This window comes from Ursus arctos, unplaced genomic scaffold, assembly GCF_023065955.2.
Source record: "Ursus arctos isolate Adak ecotype North America unplaced genomic scaffold, UrsArc2.0 scaffold_2, whole genome shotgun sequence".
Classification (NCBI taxonomy): domain Eukaryota; kingdom Metazoa; phylum Chordata; class Mammalia; order Carnivora; family Ursidae; genus Ursus; species Ursus arctos.
Window position 1 is genome coordinate 33,554,517 of NW_026622874.1, and position 21,000 is coordinate 33,575,516.

General features: G+C 40.0%; 1 protein-coding gene across 1 annotated transcript; it reads right to left on the reverse strand.

Annotated features, from left to right (window-relative positions):
- Positions 1-3,653: 3,653 nt before the first annotated feature.
- On the reverse strand, positions 3,654-12,123 carry LOC113242609 (apolipoprotein R-like). Its single transcript, XM_026480747.4, has 4 exons — positions 11,811-12,123; positions 7,492-7,662; positions 4,638-4,813; positions 3,654-4,071 (listed from the first exon to the last, which is right to left on the reverse strand). The coding sequence occupies exons 1-4, from the start codon at positions 11,914-11,916 to the stop codon at positions 3,931-3,933; spliced, it is 594 nt and encodes a 197-aa protein (XP_026336532.1). The 5' UTR covers positions 11,917-12,123; the 3' UTR covers positions 3,654-3,930.
- Between the last annotated feature and the right edge of the window lie 8,877 nt (positions 12,124-21,000).

The window sequence follows — 21,000 nt, forward strand, 5'->3', positions numbered from 1 at the left end:
GATATGGGAAGTAAGGTAGAAAAGGTTAAAACAATATTTTACTGAAGCAGATTCCAGGGGCAGGAGGTGGGAGGAGGGAAACAAGACAAGACAAAACCAGAAAATAAGGGAACGAATTTCTAAATTCTAAAGCACATGTGTTTCCTGATCAAAAATTCCCAGAAGGCGCCCATGTCAATGCATAAAAAGCACCCCACAGCAAAGCCACAGAGATAAAGAGAAGATACTAAAATCACGGAGGGGTGGGCAATCAGTAACACTGTATCAGGGATTGGAATATCATGGACTGTTGCACCAGAAGCTGAGTGACGGCAGAGAAGTGACTTCAAAATTCTGAAAGAACCCGCACTTCTATATACAAGTAATTTATCGATCAACTGTGAGGGTTAAAAAAAAAAAAAAAGGAAGAAGAAGAAGATATTTTAACGCATGTAAAGATGTTACTTCCTAGACATCTTTTCTTAAGCACTAAAAAAAAATGAGGAAATAAACCAAAATACATGAAGACGTGGAATCCAAGTAATGAAGATCACAGCAAAGGGAAGACCTAAGATTTAAAAGTAAACAATTCGGGGCGCCTGGGTAGCGCAGTTGTTAAGCATCTGCCTTCGGCTCAGGGCGTGATCCCAGCGTTCTGGGATCGAGCCCCACATGGGGCTCCTCCGCTGGGAGCCTGCTTCTTCCTCTCCCACTCCCCCTGCTTGTGTTCCTTCTCTCACTGGCTGTCTCTATCTCTGTCAAATAAATAAATAAAATCTTTAAAAAAAAAGTAAAAGTAAACAATTCATTTCAGAACCACTGACTGGAGGGCCCGGAGAGGAAATCTCCAGGAGGTGTGGCGTGGTGAGGGGTGGAACTGAAATTGTATCTGACACATCTCAGCGTATTCAGAAATATATTGCTGGACTATGAAAGGTCTATTGCAGCAAGAATCAGCAACAGAAGCAGAAAACTAAACCAAAAGCAAGATAAAATATTCAAGTCATAAAAATTAAAACATTTGCTTGTAAGGAAGGAGATTCATAAGTTATTACTTGGCTTACTGTGTGTTGGCAATGATTATGATTTGCTCAGTCATAATAAGGTAAACACTGACTATTAATTTAATCAAGGAGTAGGATACGACTAAACTGAGGAAAGATGGTACTGTAAAGGACCTAAACTCTATTCTTTCCAGATAGTAAGTTGATACATAATGTTGAAAAATAATAAATAAACATAAGGAGAATGAGAATGTCATTTGGAAATCTATAGATAAATATCCTAAGAGAGAGCTAAAGGAGTTGAAAGTGGTTATTTTGGGGGCATAAGACCAAGGGATGGATTGAGTGTGTCAAACTACTAGAGTTTTCGTTACAAGTCTTTTTGGATTATTTGACTTTTTAATTATTTGCTTGTATGACTTTAGTAAAATAGTAAATTACTAAAAATTAGAGTTGCATAAATAATAGAGATTTAAGTAAGTTATTTAAAGCCAAAGAGATAAGTCATCAATAAGAGAAAATAAAATTACATGAGACTGACCGATGGAGAGAGAGAGGAGGGCAAAAAGTCAGAGCTAGATTGATCATTTTGTAGCAGGAAATAAAAATATATTCTTTAGAGAGAAAATGTCGAATGATATACTGTGTGCTTCCTCTGCAGAATGACTAAGCTAATCAGTAGAAAAATGTAAAACAATAAGACTTAGGCAGAAGGAGAGAATTTCATTTTCATGTTTTATATATGCCTTTGTAAGGCTTGAATTCTTGATATATACATATATATCACTTCTATAATTATAATTATGTGTAATTAACTTGGAATTAACAAATACAAAAACTGTGGCATAATTCACATCAGTGTGAAAATGTCTCCACACTGCCCTCCACAGACTGCAGGAAAGGAAATATGGAAAGACCCATAATTCAGAGATTCTCCTGAATCTTCTCTATAGCTTGGTGTCCAGATCTGGAATGGATGGCGCTTGGTTTATTTGAGTACATTCATGAACTTTCGGATATAAAATTCCTGAGACTAGGGAAAGATGGTGACCCAAAATGCTTTCCCTAATAAAGTGAAGGGAAATGAGTTTCTGGGGCAGTGGGAGCAAGAATAGATGAAGTCTGACAAGGAGAGATTTGAGAAGGGAAAGTGGCAGACCAGAAAAGCCTAGAGACTGACAAGGTCATGCAGAGAAAGTCAGACAGAAGATATTCCTGGTGGCAGGGAAAGGCAGTGGTCTTTTAGGAGCACAGTTCTGGAACATTCACTGTGGAAGTCCTGTCTTGTGTAGCCAGCCATATTACCCCTCTGTTACCTCCAAAGCTTTAGTATAAGTCCCCTATGAAACTTTCTCATGTGATGGCTGTTTTAAGGAAATCAAAGAAAAGAGGACGCGTTTTCTAATACGGATATAGTAGAGAAGCAGAGGCCAGGGTAAATCAGCGTGAGTGGAAATGAGACTTCAGAGGAGGCAAAAGATTGGAAGAAGTGGTGACTGTCAGAAATATAAGTTTCCCAAGAATATGTCAGAGCTATAAGAGGGACACATGAGGGACAAGCACTGAGGAGCTCCACCCAGCCCCCTCAGTCCCCTCTACCATTTCTGTGTGCTCCTCTGCAAGCTTCTGTGGGTTCTGGTTTCTCATGGTCCTACCTTCCTCAGGCTGCTAGATAGTTTTACTCCCCAGAGAGAGCTAGACGCCCTAAGAGCTTGTGCACCCCTTGGGTGGCTCTTCACCAATGACTGACTGGTACCGCAGAATGAAAGCCCAGTTCCTTTACCCGGAATTGCGACAAAGTGTAAACAAATTCATAGTCCAGAGTTCCCTTTGGGTCAAGGCCAAGCCACTTTCTGTAGAACTTGGCCTGATCACCGTGCTAGGCTCCTTCCCTGTGCTGTCCTGCTCACCCTACTCCTTTTCTTCTTTCTCCTTAGAACAACACTTCCTTAATAAATTACTTGCTCACAAATCCTGTTCTCAGGGTCTGCTTCTGGAGATCTGGTCTAAGAGAGACACTAAAACCATTTTCATTGAAATATTAAGAAAAGAGTTGGAAGCCTTGGCCATACTCAAGGGTTTGGTGACACAAGATTAGGCTTTCAAAGACTTTCGAGGTGGCTAATATTGGGTGGAAGGGACGTCGAGCAAAACCAAATGTAAAGAAGTAAGAAGTTGTCCCAGAGAAATACTGGTGATCAAATAGAGAAAGAGACCGGAAGACTTGGAGGAAGATGTGCCGTCTGGCCCAGACAGTGAAGGATGGGTAAGAAGTGAAGATGTAGGGGCGCCTGGGTGGCACAGCGGTTAAGCGTCTGCCTTCGGCTCAGGGCGTGATCCCGGCGTTGTGGGATCGAGCCCCACATCAGGCTCCTCCGCTATGAGCCTGCTTCTTCCTCTCCCACTCCCCCCGCTTGTGTTGCCTCTCTCGCTGGCTGTCTCTATCTCTGTCGAATAAATAAAATCTTTAAAAAAACAAAAAAAAAGAAGTGAAGATGTAGGGTAAGGACACCTCAGATAAGGCACAAGTATACATTTGCAAGGACTACATACACCTTGTGATAGAGTAAAATAGAAAAGGAAGTTAATTAGAGACACATTAAGAAGTGATTGGTGCAGGGCCCTAATTTTTCATTATACAGGCAATGTAGTGAAAACAAAGACACTGGATTCTTGATGGGTCATTATTTATTTCTGTCATTCCACCATGTCCAGAACAGCAGAAGCACAAGCTGATCGAAGATACAAAGCAGCAGCCCCACATTATTGTTGGCCCTAAGGATATCAACAGATTCTCCTAACATGAGTATTTTTTTTCAGTAAACAGTATTTAAGGAATGATTAGTGGAGTTGCTAATGAGAGAAATGTACCTAATTCTCTATTTTTGCGGGGAGGAGGCAGGGGGCGCTGGTGGTGGATGTGCTGGTTTCGAAACAGCATTCCTCCTCAAGTCTGACTATTGACCAGGTGTCCAATCGCCAGAGACAGCCTATACACCTCCAGGGCCCTTTTCACGTCCTCTGGGTTGGGGAGACACTGTAAGAGTTTATTGCCAGCGAGCACTTGCTCACAGCCCATCTGGTATTCCTAAAAGACATAAAAGGATAGACTTAGAGACTTCTGTCCAACTGCGAAAGTATAGGATGTCTTCAGGATGCCTCAGTGATGACAGGAAAATTAGAGTATCAAGCCCATTCTCAGGACTGATGGAGGAAATCAAAAGATACTCTGTCTCAGGAGAGTACCCAGCACTACACCAGCACTCCTCCTAGGCAGTGAATAACTGTTGAAGCAGGGAAGGAAGAGGCTGCAGAAGACACCCAGGGGGCTTCTTCAGGGACAACTGAAGGAACAGTTCTGATGGTTATGCAAAATCATAGCGTGTATTGTAGAAAACACAGGGCTGGGGGCCAGGTTGCCTGGATCTATGGAACCCTCCTATCTAGGGGCTTGGTTCTTCTTGCTATAAAATGAGAGAATTAGAACTTGCTTGAACAAGTTCACCAGGTGCTTTGAGGCTGATTTCCAAAGTGATTTAAACAACTTGTGAGTCCTGATACAAGTCAGTTTTCATCAATGTTGGTTGACAGAGCTGTGACATGAGTTACAATTTTTAGAACATGATAGGACATCCTGAAATGTGTGCCACTTACCCACTTACACTTGGGCACCTCTGGGAACCAGATTCCGTTCTCTGAGCAGGTGATATTTTGAGAGCCAACCACACCATAGCCATCGTCACACTGGACAGTAACAGTTTCAGGCTCAACATACTGGTCCTCATTCACAGACAGACCTCCATTTTCAATCTCTGGTTTCAGACACAGAGCTGTAATAGAAACACCATTTTGACCATCCTGTGATTCTCAGAATAAAAATCTTACAGAAGTGAAGAATACTGAGGGGATGAAAAACACTGATAATAAATTATACCTGCATGCTGAGATTGTTCTCTACCTCCACTGATTATATGATTATAGCAATAAAATTAATATTAGTAATGTTATTTTACATACTATTGTCAACATAAAACAATTATTTTTCTGAAGATTTTATTTATTTATTCATTCATTTGTTTATTTATTTTAGAGAAAGAGAGAGAGAGCACACAAGCAGGGGAAAGAGAAGAGGGGGAGGGAGAGAGAACCTTAAGCAGACTCTGCCCTGATCATGGACTCTGAGGCAGGGCTTGATCTCATGACCCTGAGATCATGACTTGAGCTGAAACCAAGAGTTGGATGCTTAACCAACTGAGCCACCCAAGTGCTCCATAAAACACTGTAATTGTCTCCATTTGGCTAGACAGAAAAATTAGGTACAGATAGTTTATGTGACTTGTCTAAGGATGCATAGCTTTTAGGTGTCATGATTATGATATAAACCTAAGGATTGTGGTCCTAGAATCCGAGTTTTTAAAACTGCAATATCTCAAAACCTCACTTTTTTCATGATCCTAAGTATGTAATTTTTATTCACATACCCTTAACATCTTCCTGTGTTAAATGAAGACAATGGTGGGAAATTAGTCCCTTGAGTTGCTATTAGCAATGTGATTTTAAAATGGCACACCTAATCTTGGTGGTCAACCAGAAGTCTCTTATTAGGCCAACTTCATCATGAGAAGATGAACGCCATGCGTGAGGCCCTAATGGAGATATTAGACACCTCAAGGAGGTTTGGAATTTATCCATAAGAGTAGTCATTTAAAATGAAGCAGGTGCTTACTAAAATGTTGCTACATCCTCACTGATAGTCTCAAATTAAAAATTGCTATCTCTATATGCAGAAACAGACCATATATACACGGGCACTTGAATTATGCCAAAGGTAACAGTGGGAAATACAGCCCATTTATTAAGTGGTACACAAGTGATTATCCACTGGGGAAAACCAAATTTGACCCCCACTTTCTACCATAAACACATAGGAATTTCAAGTGGGTTGGTGATACCATTGTGGAAGGTAAAACAGTGAAGCTCTATAAGATAACATAGGAGAACATTTTTGTTGTATTTTGTTGTTGTATAGAATATTGCCTTGTGGTAGGCAAGTACCTCTTAAACAAGACACAAAAGTTTCCAATATCAAGGAAAATATTGATAATTTGAAATAAATTGGAATTTAGAACTTAAGTTTTTCAAAACCAGAACACTCATGCCCAACTGGTAGAAATATAAATTGTTATGACCACTTTTGAACAAATTTGGCCTCATCTACTAAAGAGGAATATGTGTACACTCTACAAAACAGCAATTCTACTCCTGAGCTTATTCCTAACAGAAATGTTGGCATATTAGTACCAAGAGACACGCACAAAAGTGTCCATAAGAGCATTATTCATGATAGCCTAAAATACGAAAAACTCAAACTTCTATAAAATACATAAAATGTAGTCTATTCATCCAGGGGAATATTATAAAGCAATGAAAATGAAGAAACTATCACTATGTGTAAGAACATAGATGATTTTCCAAACCTAATGAAGAAAGAATCCAGATACAGAAGAGTGCAAGCGTTATTTCCTTATACAAAGTCGAAAAGTTGAAAAAAACTAATCCATTGTGTTAGAAGGTGGAAGAGGAACAATAAAGTATCCCCCAAGCTGAAAAGACACTTTGAAACCAAAAAACAAAGCAGACCATACCAAACAGTTCACACAGAGTTTTATTCAGGGTAACTTACTGATGGAGATGCGGGGAAATCAAGCTGACAACGATCCAGGCCCTGTACAGCTATTCTCCAAAAAGTCTGGACTTCAGTCCACAGATTTTTTAGAGCCAGGGGACATTGTAGTGCAGGACATTACAGGGAGAGCGAACGCTTCACTTGCACCTGATTGACAGCTAACCTTTCATTAGATCTTGTGGCGCCATCTATAGGTCAGGAAGAGGAAGGACTATTTTATCTCTAAGATTCATGGGAGCCAAGGAGAGCCTCCGCCTACATGGGCCTCGGTGGGCATTTCTGAGTTATGTATGTTAATCTCCAATGCGCCTGGAACACATAACCCCAAGAGAGGTCGTCAAACGAACAGGAACAAGATGAACGGCCAAAGATGGAGTCAGTACTGTTAGCACTCCTACACATGGTGTTGGTAGAGTGACCTTCCTTGGGGAGGAGAGTGGGGAGTAACATGCGATGCTTCAAGGGTAGGTTCACGTTGTGATAGTTGTTGACTTTTACACTTAAGATGTGTACACTGTTCTGTAGTATGTCACATTTCAATTAAAACTTTTATTAAAACAGAGCAAAAAGTGGTCCTCCAGATTACCTCCGAAAACATACACGTTGGTAACAATGGTTACTTCCAAGACTGATAAACTGGGTGATGGTTCAGACTTTAAAAATATTGTACCATAGGCATGCATTAACTACACGAAACGAATAAATAAGTACAATAAAAAAAAAATGTTAAGTGTTTCCCCTGGCTGGAAAGAGACTCCAGGGTCAGAATATTGACAGAGGCTCTACTTTTTAAAACAGGGTCATCAGTGAGGTGGAAGTTACCTTTACATTTAGGGGCTGAAGACGACCAGTAGGAGTCCCTGCAGGTGATTTTAGGCTCTCCAACCAGAACATATCCTTCATCGCATTCATATTGCACCACAGTAGTATAGGAGAAAAATGAACTCACGTCTTCATAGGATCCATGGGCAATGCTTGGAAATATTTTGCAGTCTTGAATGGTAAAAGAGAAGGGTGGAAGACAATGAGCTAGAGTTTAATTTAATTAACTCTTCTTATTTTACAGAAGGAAGTCATTAAATTATACTGCAGAGGTATATTTCATTTCCTTGACGAAATCAATAGGAATGATTTACTGAGATCTTAGCTACTTGCTAGACACTGTGTTAATCATTTTATATATGTTAAACCAATTGACCCCCACACTAACTCTCCGAGTCAGTATGATCATCGTTCCCTTCTAGAGAAAAGGAAACTCAACTTTAGAGGGATCAGATATTCCACAGAAGGTCACAGCTAGTAAGTGCCAGCAACATGAATCAAACTTAGGAATTAAGCTCTGGTTTGTATCAAAGTCCCCTGGTACTTTCTGGAATACTGCTATTTCTGCTCTCTGTAGCGATCATTGGATGCTTACTTTATAAGGCATCAATGGATATTTAAGGGCCATAAAATGGAAGTTTTGCTTGAAGAACAATAACACAGTCAAGTAACATCCCATAATTGATGAAGTAGGTAGCTCAGAATCCATTAGAAAAGTCTTGACTCCATCACCCAAACCAAAGGCATTAAAAGATTAGGAATTTAATTTTTAAATTCAAATTAGTCCCAGGTGAGGCAAACATGTGGGGACATTTCTCCTTCACACTGACAGAGGGGCTCTAAGGAGCCCACTGAGAAAAGCTACTACGCCTCTTTTCAGTTTGGGGGGGGACAGTAGACACAGTGGCCTATTTTTGAGCTCCTGCCTGGGAAATCTAAAATGCAAAGGTGGGCTGTCTAGTGGCTCTGCTGGTGAGAGAGAAGGACAGATTTCTGCTGCTTTGAGACTGCCCCGTACTCCTGGGTACTCCTGGTGTTATTCGGAACAAAGGATGAGCGAGTACTTCCAGTGAATTGGAAATGGGCTGCATGAATAAGACAGGCCTGGTGGCATTGTCTTCAGGCCTGTGCAAAAAGACCTCCTGAGGTGGGAAGAAAGCCTCAGTAAAAGTAAATCTCCAGGAGTCACTAGGTCTTTAGGAGATAGAAAAGAGAATGTGATCAACCGGAATCAGAGATGGATCCCAGGATCAAGCAGACCAGGGAACTGCAGTTAGCAGATCCTCAGTAATGAGGAAGGACCTATCGAAAAACAGCAGCAACAACAACAAAGCACAGGAGACAAAGCAAGCTTGAAACACTCTTGATGCAAAGATTTGGCTCAGGTCAAGCCCTGTTTCCCTTACCTCTGCTCCTCCCAAAGCTTAGACACTGAGGGTTCCAGGAAGCATAAGAATAGTAATTCCAAAGTAAGTTCTGTTTCAGTAAGGAGGAAAAGGATTTCACCTGTGTGTGAGTCAACAGCTACCACAGAGCATTTCTTAAACTGCAGATTAAGCCCCTCCATAGAAGTATTTTAAAAAAGCTCTTAATTTTTATGACCAATCACACATATAGAGTTCTGTACAACACTTCTCAGGTAATATCAAGGAGGCATACTTGCAACATACTTAAAAAGATAAGATGTAGCCATGATGTAGGAAAGATGTTAGGGTTTAAGCCAATGGCCAAGAAAGAATTCTTGAGACATCTTTGTCTTTGGCAAAAAGGTGGTTTTATGAAAGCATGGGGACAGGATGCATGGGCAGAAAGAGCTGCACTGGGGTCACAAGCAGTGGCCCATTATATACTTTCAAGTTGCAGGGGCGGTGGTGGTTAGGGAGAGTGTAAGTCTCTAAGGAATTTGGAAACAAGATTTTCAGGACCTTGAGGGCGCTACCTATTGTTGGGAAAAGGTCATTTATTACTGTCTAATAAAACCTTAGCCATGAGACCCCACAGATGTATATTGGTGGGCCATATGCTTGGGGGAGGATTGCCAACACATATCTTGGGGGGTTTAGAGATAAAGGAAGTCTCCAAGAGAATTTTTATATGTTAAAGTAGGCTTACAGGATCATGGGGGTGGGCGAGGTCAGGCTAGGATTGCCTTTTGCCCTTAACAAAGTGTCAACATCAAGGCAGCTAATTCCCAGAGGAATGTCACTCTGCCTCTTTCAAGGACTTGTCAGTGGGCTGTAGGTAGTAAGGAAGAACTGCTTTCGTTTCCCACATCAGCCACACACATAGTTACACCACAACTCTATACCAGTCACTCTAGTGCCAGATTAGGACAGGAAATGAGTTCTATAGGAGAAGGTGTTGGCAGTATGGAGGGACGGCCTCCAGGAGAAAGCTGGAGATAGGTCTCGAAGGATGGGTAGAAGTTGAGTGGTTGGTAAGATAGGAGAGGCAGAGCAATACTGGGCAGTGAGCAAAGTCTGGCATCAGAAGCTTATTACTGTGAGGGAAAAGAGCTTCATGTCAGAGCTGACAGACGTTAAGTACCATTTCAGAGGGTTGGGGCCATGGGAAATGGGAAGAGATGCGGGAACAGAAGGAAAAGGGGGAAGGGAAATGGAACCATGAAGAAATAATTGAAAGGTGTGACAGATTTGATAAGGCCTTCCTCTGCCACCTCAGATGTATGGGAGGGGGACTCAGAGATGAAGCTGGAGAACTGAAAAATCCCCTGAGCATGAAGTCCTTTATCTTGTGCCAACCCTATAACTAAACTAACACTGCCTCTCAGTAATTTTCATGCATCTGATGTGAAAAATCCTCTTCCAGATATTGCCCCCTTAATTAACCCTTAATTTCCCCCAGACTACTCTTAGTGATGAAGAAAGCATGGCTTCCACATTTTTAAATCAACAGGCCAGCTCGCCTAGGAGCATTCAGCATTATTTTAGGGTCCAGGTTTTCCCTCTAAACTATCTCGAATCCTCAATTTTTATGCCATGATAGCTGTTTCAGAGGATATGTTTATAAATATTTTTCAGTATAAAAATTAATTCTCTCAGATGAAAAATAATGTCAACTAACAAAAGAGGAAAATATCACTTTGCTTAAGGGACATTTCCATTTAAATAACAGAACAACAAATTAATTTCCCCAGCATCAGGCCTTCAATCGATTCTGGTAAGTTCTCTCAACCACTTTTGTTTCTCATTCTGGCAAAAATTTCCCTACATTTCAATAACAATGTCTTAGATTTATAAAATGGCTTACAGTTCACAAAGTACGTTGTAATTTTACCTCAGAAAATTTACTCAGTATTTGATAACAGAATATGTATTTTAAAATTTTTATTTATCATTAGTTTTTAATCCCACTGTAGTTAACATACCCTGCAATATTAGTTTCAGGTGTACAACACAGTGATTCAGCACTTCCGTACAACAAACACCCAGTGCTCATCACAAGTCCACTCCTTAATCCCCATCCCCTATTTCACCATCCCCCTGCCCACCTACCCTCCTGTAACAACATATAGTGAAGAGTCTCTTTCTTGGTTTTCTCTTTTTTTTCTTTCTTTGTTTTGTTTCTTAAATTCCACATATGAGTGAAATCATATGGTGTTGTTCTTTCTCTGATTGACTTATTTCACTCAGCGTTATCCTCTCTAGCTCCATCTGACAACAGAAAATAGTTTTGCTTTTTTGGATGGAAATTATTTCTAATCAATCAGTAACTAAGACTGTGGATGGCATAATTAACCTATTTGGAAAGTAAATTTGTTTTAAGCATTTGGGAGCACTGAACTATAAGAGAATGATTTCAAAATTCAAGATGATTCTTTGCTAAAGCAGCCTCACAAGGAATTTTGCATATCAACACCTTTTTATTCTAGACATAACAATAGATTCTACCTGAATTAAAATAATTTCCTTTATATTTTAAAATTCTTCATTTTTATTAATACATAGGTCATTATACTCTCTCAAAAACGTGATGAATTACCACTATCTGACTACATTCCTTTAATTCTTAATTGGGGAATTAAGAATTGTCTTCCAGGGGCGCCTGGGTGGCTCAGTCGTTAAGCGTCTGCCTTCGGCTCAGGGTCTGATCCCAGCGTTCTGGGATCAAGCCCCGCATCGGGCTCCTCTGCTGGGAGCCTGCTTCTTCCTCTCCCACTCCCCCTGCTTGTGTTCCCTCTCTCGCTGGCTGTCTCTCTCTCTCTGTGTCAAATAAATAAAATCTTAAAAAAAAAAAAAAGAATTGTCCTCCATATCTTAGAGAAACTACCCTCCTTTCCCCATAAATGGTATACTCACCACACAAGGCAGAAGGGCACAGCAGGGTCAAGATCCCAAAGATGTACAGTGCTGGGAAAGTGCTCTGCAACTTGGGGGCCATGGCACAGAGTCTCAGGGGTGCCATGCTGGGGCTCAGTGTTCTCAGACACTTGAATCAATATGAAGAAAAGAATTCTCCGTAACAATTGAAATGGTGCCTAAGCCAACTTAAGAAGCCTTGGCAAAGTCTCAGCTGCGTGTCACTAAAGGGGAGGGACTGGGGGAGTGACCAGAAGACCAGGTGCTGAGCACAGCTCTGACAGAAGTCAGCTGATAAGGCTGCTTGGAGAGGAGTCTGGAGATTGTCGGGAGAGCCCTTTGGGATTCTGTGTGTAGTTACTGTAAACCTAAGACTCTCTTGCTGTTCAGAGGGGGCACATGATGAGTTCCTTTCTGAATATATCTGTGACTCCTCTCTGAGTAAACAAGAGCAAAAAGGCGCAAGGGACTGCAGCTCACGATACACAGCGTCTGTGGTGGGTTCTACGGGAATTACGAGTCATAGCATGAGAGAAAATAGAATGTCAGAGGTGGTGCCTGTTTGAGAAGTGGTTTCTGTGATGAGAAGTAGGTATAACTTGCCCATAGAAGAATGGATTTTTTTTTAATCTTGAAAATTAAATTTCTTTCTTGATAGCACATAGTCTAGGCAGAACAGAGTAGTATGAGTCTCTAAGTGTGAAAGTACTCAAGAATCTAGTCCATACAATTACAATTACAATACCTCAATGGGAACCTCTTTTCCCTAATTCCTGGGTTTTCTAACGTACATACAACATCAAATGATTCACTCTGTGAAACTAACTGTTCTAGTGTGGAAGTTATTCTAGTCTGTGTTTGCAACACAGAAAAAGCATGCGCTGCAAGTTAAATGTTTGAAGATGATTAATTAAGGAGAAAGGAAGATTTATTATGACTTTCAGAATATCTGAATGATACTGGATCCCAGAGAACCTAGTATTTTGCTTCTAAGCACTAAACACAACTCGATGTAAGGCACATTTGTAATTCTTCTAAGACTGTTAACCCCAGAACTAAGTTTCCCATAACCATCTGGGATTGCCTGGTTATTCATCCAGATCACTTCCTAAATTTAGTCTCCTTCAGTGGGACAGATGAAACTACCCACCTGGATTCTATATCTTGCCCACCAACTGTGACTATCTGTTTTGAGGAGACAAAGATGGTTGCCTAGACAAAAGAGCAAACTCTGGAAATTGTCCTAAAGTGATCTTCATTACTCAGCTGAACTGGAATGATTGCTACAATAATAGACAAAATGTTTATTTCTCAGAAATAAGAGTTACCAAATATAGCTGAACAAAATTCTTTGGAATATTACGGGAAGCACAATTAAATTTCAACTTCTTATAGAGAACAGAAAGCAAGTAAATCCACTAAATAGTTGCTTCCTTTAAAAAGAGGAACCACAATAAAGAGAAGTAATTTAAAGGATCAATCAACATGTTTTGTTAACCTGCCTTTTATCTTTAAGCACATAGTATACCAGAACTTTACATAAATTATTATAATGAGTCCTCAAAAAGTCTGATGACATGGCTCTTGCTTTCCTTGTTGAGGACACAGGTTCAGATAAATTAAGTAACCTGTCCCCTAAACTTCTCAGATAATTAGAGGCTAAGCCAAACATGAACCCAAGACTGATACTAAAATCCAAGCCTTTTCTTTAAGCCAAAATAATTTGTACTTTTTGGCCAAAAATGATTTCCTGTCAGGACACTGAATCAGCCATTTTGGAGTAAATCAACATCATTGGCTTTTACCCAATGGTACGCCTACCCTCCACATGCTGCTGGCACTGCAATTAATGGCTTAGACCCATGACCTCCAAAGCATGTACTGTGATGACAGGAGCCACCTCATTCCTGATATAGGAAGTTATACCCTGCTCCCCCAGGAGCAACCAATGCCTGACTGATCTTGGGATACAAAGCCCTGATTCCTTGTCTCAAGTCTGGACAACTCTGTGGTACAGTTGATGCCCTAGAGCCCACTGTGGATCAGATGAAGGCTGCACTTAACCTGAGAGTACATTTTTGCTCAGTTCCTTTCCCTCTTGTTGTTTCATTCTCTTATAGTTCCTTTTTCCCCCGAAAAGCACACCATCAAAAATTCATCTGCGTCTGAATCCCTTCTAGAGATATTGACTGAAGACAGTTTATACCACAAGTGGATCTAGGAAGTGAACTCTAAGAATGAGATTCTAGAACTGGATCACCCACCAGCCAACTGACAATCAAGACTCCATCCCTGGTAAGAGGTAAGGTATCGATAACCCTGGCTTACTGTACTGATGCAACTGTGAACATTTTCACCTGGTAAACTGTCATGCAGCATATGGAGAAAGATGCATTGGCTAATGAAATATCTCTAACATTTAAGAGGTGCAGTAGAAGTAAGTACTGCTGAGTACTGTTGATGCAAGCTCAGCAACCCCTTAGTTGAAAATTAAAGCTCAAGGCATTCAATCACAATTCAAATCCAAGTGTGAAATCCAGGAGCTCCTTCCTGCCCCCATCAGTATTTGAAGAAATTCTTATGTTATGTCAGCTAGCTTGGAGACTAATTATGCTAAGGACCAGGGTCAGGATATAATCATAAAACAATAATAAAATTTCAGTAAAAAAAAAAATTTAGCCTTGGCAAGTCTCTACTAAAAGTCAAGACACTAATGGAGGGAGTGGTGTCCTTGGACTTGGCATTAGGATATCCAGGTAAATGCACTACAGAACCTTGAACTCCAGATTTCCCTAAACCCAAAGAGCTTATAAAATTGGCCCAGTTTCCCTTGTTATAAGATAGTGCCCCTGCTGCTTCAAGACCATGCAGAGGAATCAAATACATCAGCGACTGTCCTCAAGATCTGCCCCATCTCCCCTCCAGGCATCAGACCAATAGCTGAAATCAAATCTCGGTATGAACTGACTAAGGACATGCTGATCCTGCTAAGAGAGGAGAGGAATCATATGCAGGATCTGTGAGACCTAGTTAGTATGTATTAGGAGTTGGGAGAGTATGCCTAGGAGGGGATCATAAAGCTGGACAAGGGAGAGTTTGTCAGGATGGGGACACTGTTCCATAACACCAGATAGCAATGCAAGTGTCCTGGGAGTCAACTCTTGTGTGCTTCTGGGATGCTTCTGGAAGTTTAGGAAAAATGATGGTCCAAAAAATGGTATAAAGATGCCAGAACTGCTAAGGCAGACTAAGTAGGAAATGATTAAAGACTCAGAGAAGTAGACATGTTAGAATGATCTATTTTAGGGGTGCTTGGGTGGCTCAGTTAGTTCAGTGTCTGATTTTGGGATCCTGGGATCCAGTCCTAAGTGAGGCTCCCTGTTCAGCGGGGAGTCTTCTTCTCCCTCTGCTCTTTCCCTTGCTTGTGCTCTCTCTCTCTCTCTCCCTAATAATAATAAAAAAGAATGACCTATTTATAAAACCAGAAGACCTACCAGCTACCCTGAGGATGTACCATTTACCAGGACAATAAGGAATGCCCAGTGACAGGGACCAATATTATAGAGAAACTCTATTCTGGCCAACTATCTGCAGGCTGCATTTTTGGTAGTAGATGCTATTATCAAATGTGGCTGCCTAATAACAGTGGGGACTATAGAATCCCAGGATAGCAGGGCTAAGTAACAGCACTTAATCTTCAGAAGCGGATTGGGTGAAAATACTGGAGGGCCAAGACTAGGTGATGCAAGAATGTGCCTAGGATGCAAAATCAAAGACGGCACTCATCCTCAGGGTTGTGCAAGTACTGACCCTGACCCTCAACATGAGCACCTTCTTAAGGCTGAGGCATGTAAGGCAGCAAGGTCGGGAGGCAGTCAGGGGAGAGAACATCCTGACCTGTAGGAATCTCCAAGTGGGTTAATAGAATATGGTGTTTCTTAGGGTAAGGGTTTGCCAACATAGGTATGGCATGATAAATAATCAAAAAATTTCAAGAATGAGTGAGCCAAAGACTGAGATAAGCTGCTCCGATAAAAGTCATGATCTTTTGCCTAATTATGTTTTTTTGACTTGATAATTTTCTCCCCCATCCTCAGACTTAAAGCAAGGACGGATCCCTATGAAGAAGGACTGTGTAACATCACAGCAAGTATATATAGTAGTATTTCTCCTATCCTTTCCCAAAGGAAACTTCAGTGATTTACTTTAGTAATTGTGCACTAGGATCTTTAGAGACTTGTTGAATCTGAGCTGTCTGTGATACCTGGAAGAAAAAGTATCACCATGACCCCAGTTAAAATAGCAGCTACAGGAGCCAGGCAATAAAAGGATCCCTAGTTTATGTTTACCTCACAATGATTCATTGGGCTTGTGGACCCACCTGGCAGTCATTTCTATGGCTCTCAAGTATACACAGTTTGTAGCAGTTTGTAGGACGCTCACATTAGTTCTCTGATCTCTGAAATGAGAGGTATCAAAGTAAGAAAACCCATGTAAAAAAAATCTACAACTGATATTTAATACTGAAACACTGAGTGATTTTCCCTTAAGATTAGGAATCAAAGCAGGGATATCTACTCTCATCATTCTATTGGAGGTCCTAGCTAGTGCAATAAGACAAGGAAAATAAATAAAAGGCACTCAGTTTGGAAAGGCAGAAACAAAATTGTGTTTATTTTCAGACATGATTGTTTATTTGGTAAATGCCAAAGACTGTATAGAAAACCTGCTAGTACTTATGAAAGAATTTCATAAGGTCACAACATACATGGTCAATATATAAAACTCAATTGTATTTCTATATACTAGCAAAGAAAAATTGGAAATCAAAATTTAAAAAGTATTGCCATCTCAAGGGCAATAAAAGCCATTTTCAAAAGATCACATACCATATGATTCCATTTTGTGAAACTTTGTTAAAGTGACAAAATGATAGAAATGGAGAAGAGATTAGTAGTTACCCATGGTGGGCATGGTGGTCCAGGGGAAGGGGGTGAATACAAATGCAGAGAGGTAGTTCAAGAGGGATCTTTGTGGTGATGGAATAATTCTGTAAATAGTGTAGAATTACACACATATCGAGCTTATGTCAATGTCCTGATATTATCAATATTATTCTAGTTCTGTAAGATATAACCATTGGGAGAAACTGAGTGAAGGGCACATAGGACCTCTCTGCACTGGCCTTGTGATCTTCTGTGAATCCATAATTATTTCGAAATAAAAATTTTTAAAAATGACACAAGCTCCATATGATCCATGGTAGCTGAAAATTCCAAAGCATTCATGAAAGAAAGCAGAGAAAGCCTAATCAAATGGAATAATAGATGTGTTCATGAATTGAATTGAAAGACTCAACATTATTAAGATATCTGTTCTCAAATTGATCTAGAGATTCAAAGCATTCCTAACCAAATGCCAGCAGATGTTTTGTAGAAATTGATGAGCTATTTCTAAAATGTACATGAATAAGCCAAGGCCCTAAAATAGCCAAAACACTTTTGCAGAAGAATAAAACTTAGAAGACTCATACTTCCTGATTTCAAGACTTGTTATAAAGCTACATGATCAACACATTGTGGTATCGGCATAGGAATGGACTTATGGATCAATGGAAAAATTAAAGTCCAGAAACACACTGACACATATATGGTTAATTTTAGACAGAGGTGCCAAGGTAATTAAGTGGGAAAAAAGATAGTTTTTCCAATGAATGTTTCTCAACAGAACAATTGGTCATCCATATGCAAGGGGAAAAAAAAGGAAAAGAAAAAGAAAGAAAAAAGAACTTTGACTCCTCTTACCCTTCACCATGTGCAAAAATTAACTCAAAATGGATCAGAGACATAAATGTAAAACTAGCCAATTTGGGAACTATTAGTTTAAAAGAGACAGTATTTATTTATTTCTCTATGTATTCCACAGTCTATTTTCATAACAGAAAAAAAAGTTTCTCCTGTAGAACTAATATTTTCTTTTACCAAATAATGTAAATACTTGATTCATTATATTTTCCATTTTAGTTTGACTAAAAGTAAACAATAAAGATTACTATATAAATTAAATTTTAGAAAATTGACTTCTATCTCTCATGCTTTTGATTTTTTCATTTGTATTTTAGCAAGTTTAAATTATGTGTATCTACTATAAGCTGATATATTCTAATTTTTTTGAAATTATTGTGTTTCTACTGGGTACTGAGCTAAACATAAAGAAAAAAACTACTTAAGAAAACTCTTTAGCAAGAAAATTTTTCAGTTATATAAATATGCATCATTTGTTAAGTATAAATATTCATAATGAATGATAACCTTATTTTTAAGCCAAAAAATATCGGCATCAGACAGTTGATGATCTGCTAAAATGATGGGAATACAGGATTAGGAGCTATTCACAGGACTATTTGTGAATCAGAAATTTTTGGAAAACAGTGTTCCTTTACTGACCATTTGCATCCCTCATTAGCAAACAGCAGCTTGAGGGGCGCCTGGGTGACTCAGTGGTTAACCCTCTGCCTTCGGCTCAGGGCGTGATCCCAGTGTCCTGGGATGAGTCCCGCATCAGGCTCCCTCCTCTGCTGGGAGCCTGCTTCTTCTTCTCCCACTCCTCCTGCTTGTGTTCCCTCTCTCACTGGCTGTCTCTCTCTCTGTCAAATAAATAAATAAAATCGTTAAAAAAGGAAGAAAAGAAGAAAGAAAGAAAGGAAGGAAGAAAGAAAGAAAGAAAGAAAGAAAGAAAGAAAGAAAGAAAGAAAGAAAGAAAGAAAGAAAGAAAGAAAGAAAGAAAACAGCAGCTTGGGACACCTGGGTGGCTCAGTCATTAAGCGTCTGACTATTGATTTCATCGGGTCTGATCTCAGTGGATCTCCATGTCCTGAGATCCAGCTGCAGGGTAAGCGCAGAGTCTGCTTGAGATTCTTTCTCCCTCTCAGTATGCCCCCACCCACCCACTCACACTCTGTCTCTTCTCTCTAAAATAAGTAAATAAATCTTAAAAATAAAAAAGAAAATGGCAGCTCAATCCATAATCTCCATTCATATATATTCTCCTTTTTTTTTCATGTATAAATTTTCATCTGAAATCTCTGATTTACCAAATTCCCTCTCCCCAAGATACTTTCTAGGGATGGGAGAAATCATTTCAATAAGGATAATAAAGGCTATCAGTGCTGACAGGGTGAAAGTAATGTTGCATTGGAAACATGCTGAGGGGTTTAGGGAGAAGCAGAGAGGCAGTAATCTCATTTTCCATGGCAGAAATTCAAGTTAATAAAGAAGCAGGCTGGAAACTGGAGAATCTTTTTGGAAGAAACTGAACAGCAATAGAGAAGACACCAATAAACACTGATATTTGGGCAATCCTCTGAATGTGGTAGGATATAAGCTAGGTTGCTAAAACAAGGCAGAAGTTTACATCTCTCTTACGCAACGATCCAGAAGCAGAGACATATTCACGTTGGTCAGCTGCTAAGCCCGATGAAGTCCTCTGGCGATAAGGTCCCTTCCCTGTTTGTCACTCTAACATCCCCTGGGGCATTGTCCTCCTCGGCATGGTGCAAGCCTGCTCGCCAGCACCCTGTCAGCATTTCCGAGTGAAAGAGGAAGTGGTAGGTAAGCAGGACGTGACTAGGAAGTTGAACCCATTAGGAGTTTGCTCCAAGGGACTGTGTGCCCTGCTGGTATTTATTTAAAGGGGTGAGGGTAGTTCTATTACTTCAAGGAAATAAATCCTGAAAATGCCGGGAAACAATTAGCAGCCTCTGCTATAGCTCCCAAAAATAAATAATGGCTTACTGATTAGTCTCCTCAAATACATGGAACTTAAATCAGCGCATGGGGGTCCTATCCTTAAGAATGAACATATAAGGGGCACCTGGGTGGCTCAGTTGCTTAAATGTCTGCCTTCAGCTCAGATCATGATCCCAGGGTCCTGGGATCCAGCCCTAAGTCGGGCTTCCTGCTCAGCAGAGGGCCTGCTTCTCCCTCTTCCTCTGCCTGCCACCCCCCCTGCTTGTGCTCCCTCTCTCTGTCAAATAAATAAATAAAATCTTTAAAAAATAATGAACATATAATCTAGAATCACCAATAGACGTTTGCAGAGACTAGAGCTTCCAAAGAAACTATTATTAATATTCTGTGATACATGTGAGTAGTCATTATACTCATAAACAGAACACTTTTTAAAAATGCTGTGAACATTCTCTAAAATTGATAAAACAATAAAATACAAAGGCAAGGAAATATTCCCAAAGAACATGGGGGAGGGGCAAAACAGAGATGATGGTACAGAAAACAGAAAGAAAATATAAGAAAGTTAAGGATTGACAGAGGTCCAACATGTGACCAGGATATCCATAAAGAAAAAGAAAAAATAGAGAACAGAAAATTACTAAAAAAACTATACCAAGAAAATTCCTCAGAAAAAAAGAATAAGTTTCCTTATGCAAGAAAAGAGAGAAAGAAAAAATATCCTGTAGTCTCTGTAATAAAAATGGTTTCTGACTTTTCAATTGCAATATTGGAAACTACTGTACAAAGAAGATACTCTTTAAAAGTTCTAAAAGAAAGTTATTTTTAACCCTGTTTTCTACACTCAATGAAATTATTAACCAACTATTCAAATAAAGACAGTTGCAAATATGCAGAAGCTCAAAGTTTTACTTTCTAGGTATCATTTCCTATGCAGCTCATCGCCAGGTTCTCCAGTAAACAGAGGAAATAAACCAAGAAAGTGGAGAACATGAATCCAAGAGGCAAAAGCAGAGCAGGAGGGCGAGTGCACAGATGTGAAACCACCCACTCATTCTGAAGTGTGTAGCAGACACTGTCAAGTTCCTGTTGATATTGCTCGGGCTCCACTGCTTTCGCACATTCTGGACAACTTTGAAACGTCAGTATCTGCTTTGTTTGCCCAGGGTTTTTCAAGAACTATGGAAGGTTATTCTGACAACATGACAAGAGGTCAAAAATAATTAACACTTCCCAGTAGGAGACTTTAATATCCTCAATATCCATAGAAGTTACTGTATCAATATCCCAGCTCCCTTACCCTTGAAGTAAGAAAACTCTCACGTATGTGTTTGACACCCCTTCATACTTTCCCCATGGGCTCAGTTCACCGACAGAGGCAGGTGGCTTGACAATGCACCTCTTAGTGAGGCAGAGGGCAAGTGCGTGGGGATTGGTAAAGG